The sequence below is a fragment of the Brassica napus genome, chromosome C3, assembly GCF_020379485.1.
Source record: "Brassica napus cultivar Da-Ae chromosome C3, Da-Ae, whole genome shotgun sequence".
Lineage (NCBI taxonomy): Eukaryota > Viridiplantae > Streptophyta > Magnoliopsida > Brassicales > Brassicaceae > Brassica > Brassica napus.
The window spans coordinates 57,596,507-57,607,160 of NC_063446.1; the positions used below are offsets into that span (position 1 = coordinate 57,596,507).

Genomic DNA, 10,654 nt, shown 5'->3' on the forward strand with positions numbered 1-10,654 from the left:
ATGCATCTTATAGATCAAATGAATTTTAACATACAAGTTTTTAATTTACTACATAATTAATCATAACTAACTATGATGAAATGAAGTATCAAAAATGTGTCATATGCCACGGATGGTATCTCTTTCTTTTTATTAAACCGATTAGATTCTTTTGATTCTAAATAATTTCATATTATTTAAGAATTCAATTTGTAGTGAAAAATCAACCGTTGAATTACATGTCAAAGGTAAAAGATAAACACCAAGCTTCAAAATCATGTTTAATAAGAACTAGTAAAACAGAAGCAGATTATGAAACGTTCAAACACTTGGGACAAGAAATAAAAGAAAGAAAAGATTCACCAACTTTTTTTTATAAGTTTGCATCGATGAAATCAGATTTGCCTGTTACCTAAGTTAACAGAGTAGACATAAAAGATGATGATTATATAACATACATTCAGAACATATCCATATGCCTCGCCACACAAAACCACTCTATAACCGAAAGAAGAACACACTCTCTTCATTTAGTAAGAGTTTTGCCAGAGCTGCTGCTGGGTTTGATCTGAGGTCTGCTGACCAACCTGAGCCCCCGCACCATCTCTAGGGTTTTGCTGCTGGCGCTCGAGCGACATTTCTGTTTGGGACTGATAGAAATTAGGGTAGCCATGAGATCCATAACGCTGTTGTTGTTGCTGCTGAGCTTGACGATACCCTCCTGCCGCTGCTTGCTGAGTCTGTTGTAGTTGCTGTTGTTGTGCTTGGAGGTTGTAGTACGTGTTAGCCGGGACACCTGACATGGTCCGAGAGCCATGACCGTGATGCCACATCGCCGAGTTTTCGTTCTAAATATTTAAAGCAGGAGAAAACAAAATGTCATCAATGGTTCTTGTCTGAAACAAGAGAGAGTGACAATAAAGAGACAATTATTACCTGCTGCTGCTGATGTTGAAGTGCCAACAGATGATTACTCTCTTTGTACTGAGAACTCAGAACATCTTCATACCCGGTAGGAGCAGACTGTTGTTGGTTAATAGGGAAGTTTCCGGCGGATCCAACATTGGTGGAGTTTCCAAACCCATAAGCGGACGCAGGCGCTGTTGCAGACTGAGGCAAATTACTGGGAGAGAGATTGGTTTTGTACTGTGGAAGCAACGCAGCTAGCTGCTGGTGATATGAGGTGTTACCAGCATATGTTTGCTGGAAAGCGGATGGCATGTATGGATAGTTCTGAGGTATTAGAGGATAACTAATCATGTTTGCAAAGTGTGCTAGCGGCATTGTGGGTTGAGAGTAAGGATGCATTTGAGGAAGCTGTTGAGGAAGTGCTGGTCCAGTGGCGATATTAGCACCTTGTAAGTTTTGCTGCATTGGCTGCGTCGCTGGTGTTCCACTGCCTCGGAGAGCCTACAAATGTAAGAAAATATATAATCAAAACATTTTTCTGAACATAAAGAAACTACTGCCTTAGGTCATGCAAACATAACATTATTCATTTGACAATCAACAAGACATCTTGTGATTCTTATAAAAAGACAAAAGTGGTTATTTACCTCTGGCATGGAAATGCTTTGGCCACCAAGTGAAGAAGCATTGTTGCTATTTCTTGACTGCATAGACTGTGCAAAATTGGAATACTGGAACTCAAGCTCCCTAGCGTTTTGTGCCAATAGACTGTTGGGATCTGAGTGTGGATATCCCTGCTGAGTCAAAACGCACAAACCAAGTACCAATGTTAGCAATGCCATTGGAGAATTTCATTGGGGCATTACTAGCCGTGCATCACTTAAAATATGAATAATGCACATGTAGCTTACCATCACATTTGACAAAGAAGCAAGATTCTGCATCTGATTCTGAGCATTTGTCTGTGACGCATCATATGCAGTATTCAGCTGCTGCTGCTGCTGCTTAGCATACTCTGGCTCGGACTGAGCAAATGCGTACTGGTTCTCTTGAACAGTCTCAGGGTTTTCTTGCTTCAGAACCTCTCGCCTAGATTCCAAAGAATCATCATAACTTCCAGCGGCAGGTGCGTGCCCCATACTTCCATTAACTGTACTTCCAAGGCGTTCATCACCATAGAACTCAGTATTTCTGCAAAACAAGCATTGATCAGTCAATCAAAACCCATATGGAAAACGAAATGATTAGCAACGGAATACCTAGCATCTGAATGTTCGATCTGTGGAGCTACATCAGGAGTCTCTTCTGCGTTGTTGCTCAAAGGCCTTGATCCAAAACCTCCAAAACTTCCGAAACTCAATTGCGAGCACTCTTCTGTATGGATTAGCAAATGTTTTGGAATAACAACAGCACGTCTATCATCTTCATGCGAGACTTCTTGATCATGACCATCTACGGTTAGTTCTTGAGAGTCGGCTGAACCAGATGAAACCTCATCTTCATCTGAAAAGTAATAATGAGACAGAATAAGATACAATCAAAAACACCAAAACATCTTCTTATGTGCTACTGATCATGACTATATGTATTCACAATACCTTTGTGGTGCTCCACAGGATGGCTCTGCGTCTCATAAGTGTACTGATTATCATTAGATTCAGACGAAACTCCCGAGTCCTCTTCTTGGACATTTCCAACCGAGCCAGGTTGCACATGATCGACTCCACTTTCTTCCAACTGTATATTTTCTAACCGGTCCCTCAGATGTTGTTGATCTCCTCTCTCAGATTGGAAATCAGCTGCGCCACCGCATGCCTCTGACTCTACTGGTGCTACTGATACAGAAGATGTAATAGGAGCCAGTGGCTTCTCAATCGACGGCCATTCATCTTTCACAGGGACCTGATGATTTGCATTAACTTCATGCTCGTGATTAATCTCAGATCGTTGTGAGTTTGTTGTCTTGTTCTGTGGTCTACCCCTCTTCACAATGTCAGCCATAGACATCTGTCCTGGAGCTCCAAACCATGGAGTTTGATGTCCAGAAGCAGGCTGTGATGATGATGATATTCCATCGCTCGAGGCAGCAGGTGGCAATCTATTCTCCGTGACAACAGAATCACTGCAAAACATATGCAACTAAATGAGATTCTACCAATAAAATCATTTTTCAAAATTCCAAAATGCAAAAGAAAGAGACCACTCAAGGGAAAACCTGTGTGGTGTCTGATGGTGGTTTGCCACTCCAGAGGCAGAAGACCAAGAGCTTGTGTAACCCTGGGTTCCACTTTCTCTCTTGTTTGTAGATTTACCCTGGAAGTTTCCAGAATCTGAAAAACAGAAGCACATAAAGAATGAATCCCTATAGTTATAAACTACAACCGCTTGAAAAGCGCGCTAATAAAGGTTCATATAAATCTTAATGTATCCAAGAGATCATGTCTATACCAGTAGAGTTCAGATGGGCAGATCCACTTCGTCCAGCATAGCGATCAGAACCACCTCCACCTCTACCACCACGGTTGTATGTGTTATTAGCACCACGCAGCCTGTAATCCGGTACGTCCCTTGTCTGAATAGCAGAAAATATCAAAAACTTAAAATATCAAAAACTTCCAATAAACCGAAATGATAACTATAGCTAAAACTAAAATTCAATTGATTCCAGAAGAAAACTACAGCTAGTAACAAAACATTCGAAGTAAGTAAGTAGACCTCAGGCATGAAAACATAATTAGTTAACACTGGACAAGAAAATCAGAAAAAACATTCTCTAATCTATTTGCCATAAGAACAAGAGTTTCAGGGTTGACTCACCTCTTTCTTCTTTTCCTTTTTGCTCTTGACCTCGTGAAAAGGATCTGAGAAGGTAATAAGAAAAAAAGAATCAGTATCATCAATAGACTCAAACCGCAACAAAAGACAAAGCCTTCGAAGCTGAGAGAGTTCTCATATTGTAAGAAAGACAAAGACACCACTACTTGATAATTTTCAGCTTTAGCTTTTCGCGCAAAGACAAAAACTTTCGTGCATAAGGATGAAAACCGTAATAGAAAACCCTAATCAATCAGTCAATTTTTCGAAAAAAAATCTCATTTCACCGAACCTTGAGAGAGGAGGCGATGAACGGCTTCGTTAGGATCCATATTACACTCTTTAAGCATAGCGTAGATCTCAGCCTCGGGAGCGTTCACGATTTCCTTCAAGCTCTGCACTATTTTCCTAGACCCTGACGGAATATCGTTATTGCCTTTTCTCGCTCCGCCGCCGCCGCCGCCGCCGATGACCTTGCCGCTGCTCATCTTATCCGCCGTAGTAAAGCTGCCTCTCTCTCGGATCTGGATGTATCGACGCTCTCTCTCTGTGGCTAGTCAGTCGCGAGAATACGAACAAAGAGAGAAGAGAAAAGAAAAGAGGAAGAAGAAAGGAGCAGAAGATATATATCTCTGTACAAGGAAGAAAACCCTCTCTCGATTTTCGGTTTTTTCTTTTCAAAATTGTAAAATTACGGTTCTCTTGTTTGAACCGGTGTGTCTTAACCGGGTTTAAGATTACTGAAACATTAGATGGGACCAGCCAATTGCAGTGATGTCATGATATCGTCTTCTCTCGCAATCGCAGATCACATAATGTGTGCATGTGTATCGTCCTTTTGTAAAAAAATTTATTTGTCACTCTTAACCCGGTTTATATACCAAAATTTCAACATGCTAACAGTAATGTATCCCAAATACAAGGTTATGATGATTACTGACCCACCCATCATTCAATCCCCCTCATGATTTATTTTTAAAATAGACATGCAATTATAAACCGATCAAACCGATTTTTTGGATTTGGGTTTCCATTTGGTTCAGAAAAAGAAACAAACGTGGTTTGGAGGGGAAATAGCTGAATGAAACATTGTCCTATAGCTTCCAATTTTTTTAAAAAAAAATTAGATGAACAGAAACTCTTGAATTTGTAAAAAAAAAATATTCAATTGTTTATAGTTCCCAAAATTTTATACTGTCTTTGTTTGGAGGTATCAGTTTTTCAAATATTTGTTAATAGATACGAAAATATATTCAAAATTTATATTACATAAATCGAACGAAACAAAATAAAAAAAAGGAGTTACAATGCCGATTGATTTGGATTCAATGGTTTCCTACGAAATACTACTAGTCTGGATTAAAACTTGGGGAAAAAGGTTAGCCACATGAACTTTATCAATAAAGAAAACTCATCTGAAAAATTGTATTGCAACAAAGGTTAGAAAGAAACAAAACGAAAAGAACCACTTGTTTACAAGAGAAGATACATATAAAGATAGAGAATTGCAACTGGGCTTACTAAGCAGATATTCCTTATGTTTCATGGGAGCACTTTAGCTTTTCGTTATTTTAACTTACAGTACAGGTTCTCTCTGTTGATATTCGACTTATAGTACAGCATCAGTTAAAACGACCTCTCCTACCAATTCTTGTTAGCTCAAATAAAAAGCACCATAAGTAATGTTTAAAGGCCACAGAGTGACGCAATAGACAAAATTAATATTGATGATGTGGTTTCGGATCTTGGAGATTTTACGGATTTCGATCCAAAATCTTTTAGTAATGAAAAAATGCCATGCTTGTTTTAGAACAAAACATTCTCCAAGAATGCTCTAAATATTAGAAATTTATTAGCATATAAACATTGGTTATGCTCACTTCTATTGAGAACTTGTGACATATAGTACCATCTTCATTTGTCATTGAAATCATATGTTGAGACTTAAGACACAACTAATGATATGACTTAACAAGTTCGGCAAAAATGTAACATATGTACTATAAGAAGTTTATAGGAGGTGTTCCAAAAAAATGGTAGGTTCTAGGTTGAAACCCCCAATTTCTGTAACTAAATCATGTAATTAGTTTTGTTTTATACATCACCCAATCATGTGATCTTTCGCACTTGCTTTGAATATTTTTTCCACTTGAGCTAACAATACTTTGTTTGAATAATTTTTCACCACATATGCATCTTATATATATTTATCTCTTTTACTAAAGGAGAGCAAATAGTTAGGAAGATGTTTGAACTTTCCCACCAAAAAGGGAGCTTCTTATATTTGTCCATGTACTATAAGTTTAATCTGTAAATACCTTTTCTTCTTTATGGTGTTTTCTCTTTGCTTGCCGATTCTAGCTTCCTCCTAGTTTCTCCTTTCTCAAGTTTTCTTATATTCTTCTCATACATGTCTTCGCGTCCCCTCTCTCTCCCATCCCAAGAAATCTTTGATTCTATGATTCTCCTTTTGTCCTCTTCATCTTTGTATAAATATTATATATCTACACCTGAGAGGGAACTTCTTCGCAACCATTCTATCTTTCTTCTACCATATCCCAAGACTACCCGACAAGTCTCTCTCTCTTTTCAAGATCTTCAACTACACAAGGAACAAATAAAGAAATGGCTCACATTGTTGCTCGTCGATATTTTCAGATCATGCTTCTATGTCTTCTAATCAGTTCACGTAATCTCTCTGCGTCTCATACAACATTAGAATCATGAAAGGATGAAGGAGAATTAGTGTTTGTTTTTTTGCTTAGAAACTGACCTGTATTTTTTTTTCCCTTTTTGATGATTGGTTTGGTTTCAGCTCTAGATGTTATAGCTCAGGGAGGACAAGCTGGTGATATACCAGTGGTTAATCCTACATCTCCAGGTGGCGATACCACCACACCAACCATTACCCAACCATCACCGCCTTCCTCAACGTTTCCAGGTCCAGTCACAAACCCAAATCCACCAACTGGTGGCTATCCACCGTTAGATGGTACAACACCAACCGGTGGTGGCTATCCACCACTTGATGGTACCACACCGACCGGTGGCGGCGGCTATCCACCACTTGATGGTACTACACCAACAGGTGGTGGTGCACCTGGTGGTGGAGGTGGAGGTGGCGACACTGGTCCAGGTGCTGGTGGCGGTGGTGCACCTGGTGGAGGCGGAGGTGGTGACACCGGCGCAGGTGGTGGCGGTGGTGCACCTGGTGGAGGTGGCGGTGGTGCACCTGGTGGAGGCGGAGGTGGTGACACCGGCGCAGGTGGTGGCGGTGGTGCACCTGGTGGAGGCGGAGGTGGTGACACTGGTGGAGGTGGTGGTGGCGGTAGTGGCCAGTGGTGTATAGCTAAAGCAAATGCTTCGCCAACATCATTACAGGTGGCTTTGGATTACGCTTGTGGGTATGGAGGAGCTGATTGCGGCCAGATCCAGCAAGGTGCAAGCTGTTACGAGCCTAACACTATTCGTGATCATGCTTCATTTGCTTTTAATAGTTATTACCAGAAGCATCCTGGTTCAGACAGCTGCAATTTTGGAGGGGCTGCACAACTTACCAGCACAGATCCAAGTAAGACACTTTAAACTTTCTTGATCTAGTTATAAATCCATTAGACCGTTGGTAGTATCTCAAAGGGGGTTTTTACCCAAAAATATGAAAAGTATATATGAAAAAGTAAAAAAGTAAAGTTTCAAAAGGGTTTCTTGTACAAGAGACTTTCGAATTTTTTCAGAAAGTATTGTCAAATATCCACTTTAATTAATATACATATTTAATAACTAAAATTAATTACATAAATAAAATACTTTAAAATAACAATTTAATAATGTATAAAAACTCTAATTAAATGAAAGACTAAGAAAATCTATATTGGTAATTTTCAACTAAGTTTCTCATGAATAAAAATAACCAGAAACATAAAATATAAAAAAGAGTGAAAATCTTTTGTTCGAGAAATTTTACTATTTTCTAGAAAATCAATTAACATTTGTCAAAATCTCAGTGGTTAGTTTTATTTTAATACATTTTTAATGACAAATTTTATGGGTATCTTCACCAATGCTTGCTCTAAGAATATTAATACCACCATCACCATGTGATTCACATGTGTTATATAGCTTGATGATGACTAGAGTTTTCACCTTTTTATGCTAAATATAAAATTCGAGTCTGGTACTCAAATCTGCTCTTGTACTGCCCCAGGTAAAGGAAGCTGTCGCTTCTCAGCATCATCAGGAACAGTCAGGTACGTCTCTCTTCCGGCTAAACTAACGTCTTAATTAACCTGCCAAAAGAAATAGAGAATAATACTGCTTTCTCTATGCCAAATGCAGCACAAGCCCGCCGAGCCAACCGAGTCCACCAGATTTTAACTCCCCACCTTCTACTTCTACCTTCCCACCGCCAATAACAACTCCAACTACAGGCATGCCTGGTTCAGGACCACCCTTCGGCGTGGCAGAGCCAACGGGGCTTCCGAGTTCAGCAACTCATGCGTCGCATAGCTTCATTTCATTTTTTACAGCAGTTGGGATACTACTACTGAGGCAATATTATCTTTAAACAGACAGAGGGTCTCAGGGTTTCAATCATTCCCTGCAAATTACGAAGCCGTGATCAGCAAGAAGATTTATAATCCAAGACCACCTTTACTCTCATCATCTTTTCTCTTGATATAGTTCATAAATATATTTATTTAGTAGGAGATATTACAAAATCAAAGGGCTTAGATTATTATAAACATTCTTGTAGACACGTTAAGCGTAATGTACCTCTCCACAGTTTTAGAGAATAAAAATACTTAGGGAGCTGATAAAAATGACAAAAAGGGGAATGCTATAGAACTAATAATATGAAAGCTACTTCATATTGAGAGACGAGCTCCACATAGATATGAGGTCGCCTTCTTGTTTCCCTCTGCACACATAGATGGAGCCAATGAGTCTTGACTAAATAGAAGAAAACCCTCATCTCTAATACTAAAACTCTAACCTTGCAATCGCCAAGAGTAACGCGATGAATGGCAGTTCAAGTTCACCTATAAAACAACATTCCTAAAGAGTAACTACAAGCAAAGATAACAAACTTCTGCTGATTCAAGACCTGATCAAACATAAATGCAGATTCAAGACCTGATCATTATTATTAACCTAAAAGTCAAGGAAATCCAGATCCTTAGTTTCCTCAACGATAATCTATAAAGAACAAAACACAACAACATAGCTTCTCATTCCCAGGAACAAGTCTAAAAGATCATCTCTAGCGGTTATGCAGTATTAACTTCACTTGAGGATTAACCACAGCTAAAAGTTTTATTTGGGCCTATTACTTAAGCCCATAATTTAGAAGAGCAGGCCCATATGTAAAGCGGCGACGAATAATGAGTGGGAGACACAAACCCTAAGAAACTAAGCAGTCTTCTGCCTCTATATAAAGTTCAAAAACCTTCATGTTCTCTCCAAGCTACTGACGGCTTGAAAATCCTAATTTTACTGTGTCTATCTCCTAAGTAGGAACCTTAGCTCTAGTTCTGTAGCTAGATGTCTTTCGTGGATCTTTTTATTTTATTTGATTTGTTCGGTATTGAAGAAAGTGATGATAAGGAATTGTCGCCCCAGTCTTACTTAAAACATGGTGATTGACTACTTCTGTCTGATTCTCATAGATTTTCATCTTTTATTGTTAGCTAGTTCTGTCTTTTGATCATTGTATATGGATATGATGAAATGGCATAAATGTTTTGTGACACCCAGTCTGATCTGCTTCGGCAGAGTGAGTGATTTGCCATATTCTCTGATCCATAATCATTAATAGAATTACTTTTGTCAAGTTCTGTTCTAGTTTTAATTTGTGTTTTCAAGTCGAGAGGAATGAGGATTATTATTACCATACGTCTGCAAATCTGAAACAAAGTGTTGATCTTTAGACATGCACTACCATCTGACCTCTTCTTAAAAGCTTTCTTGTTGTTTTCAATCTTTTTTTTTTTAATGCAATCAATGATGAATAAAATCGTCCATATTTAATGATAATTCAGTGATTATTAAACACTAGATCACCATCTTTCGGCTGAGATTGCAGTTTTTAATTAAATCTTTGATTTAGTTTTTTGTGTTATTGTTAATAGATTGCCTAATGGTATCTGATGTCCAAACTTATAAATGTAGTTGGACATTTCGTTTTTCATAGGCAGAAAGTTAATGAACAGGCCTTTGCGACACTGCTAGCTTATCACATAAGCTACCTGTTACTTTTTAACCTGTTTATATTCAACTAACCTATGTTTTCTTGGTATCATATTTTCTTTTTTCCGGTCAGTTTGATAAAGTGCCTAATAATTGCATAATTATTATTATTCCTGTTTGTATTTATATGTAAATGTTCTGTCCAGTTCTTTTGTTGGCTGCAATTTCACCAGTGATGTAAAATTGTTCCAGGTCTGATACTTCTAAACGTATACAATAAACTGAAAAGATCCTTTCTGGATGTTCCCAGAAGCACAATATTTATGTTATGGACCAATGGTAGACACTGTGATCTCAATAAGTAATATTAATTGATCAATGTTTGTTCAGTTTTAAATATTAACAAATGTGGAAAAACATAAAAAAATTATTAATGAAACAATTTCGAAGTTTCAAATTTAATTGGATCAAAGTCTCAGCTAATGGAAATATCTAATCTACTTTTGATCAACTGGAAGTCTGGAACTATCTGGTCCTTTTTCAAAATTAATATGCTTCACTGCCATAGTAAATTTTAACTTTAGAAGAATTTTATTTTACAATGAATTTTAGCAGAATTGGAATAATTTATTTATTCAAAATTCAAAGACGGATATCCAAAAGAAAATGTCTGGATTAGTAAAATTTAGTTGAAGTATTTGGGGTAAGCTTTAATAACCGTCTCTCCTCTACCTAACTTCGATACTTGCCTTTCCTCTGATCATTG

The 10,654-nt window shown here is 38.1% G+C and overlaps 2 protein-coding genes, 2 non-coding genes and 1 pseudogene across 8 annotated transcripts; 4 read left to right on the plus strand and 1 right to left on the minus strand.

Annotated features, from left to right (window-relative positions):
* Window positions 1–321: 321 nt before the first annotated feature.
* LOC111213931 (RNA polymerase II degradation factor 1) lies at window positions 322–4,369 on the minus strand. Of its 4 annotated transcripts, none has more exons than XM_048750267.1 (10): window positions 3,995–4,369; window positions 3,706–3,749; window positions 3,337–3,460; window positions 3,104–3,218; window positions 2,487–3,010; window positions 2,148–2,391; window positions 1,800–2,079; window positions 1,536–1,682; window positions 916–1,389; window positions 322–827 (listed from the first exon to the last, which is right to left on the minus strand). In XM_048750267.1, exons 1-10 carry the CDS (start codon window positions 4,188–4,190, stop codon window positions 510–512), a joined length of 2,466 nt encoding a protein of 821 aa, XP_048606224.1. In that variant the 5' UTR covers window positions 4,191–4,369; the 3' UTR covers window positions 322–509. The 4 variants fall into 4 exon arrangements, with proteins under 4 accessions (XP_048606224.1, XP_022571498.2, XP_022571497.2 ...); XM_022715777.2 differs by having other exon boundaries at window positions 1,536–1,685; XM_022715776.2 differs by having other exon boundaries at window positions 3,089–3,218.
* Window positions 4,370–5,880: 1,511 nt separating this feature from the next.
* On the plus strand, window positions 5,881–10,277 carry LOC125583397 (loricrin-like). Of its 2 annotated transcripts, XM_048750272.1 has the most exons (5): window positions 5,889–6,391; window positions 6,518–6,844; window positions 6,920–7,273; window positions 7,907–7,949; window positions 8,038–10,277. In XM_048750272.1, the coding sequence occupies exons 1-5, from the start codon at window positions 6,328–6,330 to the stop codon at window positions 8,264–8,266; spliced, it is 1,017 nt and encodes a 338-aa protein (XP_048606229.1). In that variant the 5' UTR covers window positions 5,889–6,327; the 3' UTR covers window positions 8,267–10,277. The 2 variants fall into 2 exon arrangements, with proteins under 2 accessions (XP_048606228.1, XP_048606229.1); XM_048750271.1 differs by having other exon boundaries at window positions 5,881–6,391; window positions 6,518–7,273.
* Window positions 9,292–9,362, plus strand: LOC125584954 (annotated as a pseudogene).
* On the plus strand, window positions 9,418–9,503 carry LOC125584956. The gene has a single exon (XR_007321849.1). It is a non-coding gene; the product is annotated as a small nucleolar RNA snoR4a (small nucleolar RNA).
* Window positions 9,695–9,783, plus strand: LOC125584862. The gene has a single exon (XR_007321769.1). It is a non-coding gene; the product is annotated as a small nucleolar RNA Z196/R39/R59 family (small nucleolar RNA).
* Window positions 10,278–10,654: the final 377 nt, after the last annotated feature.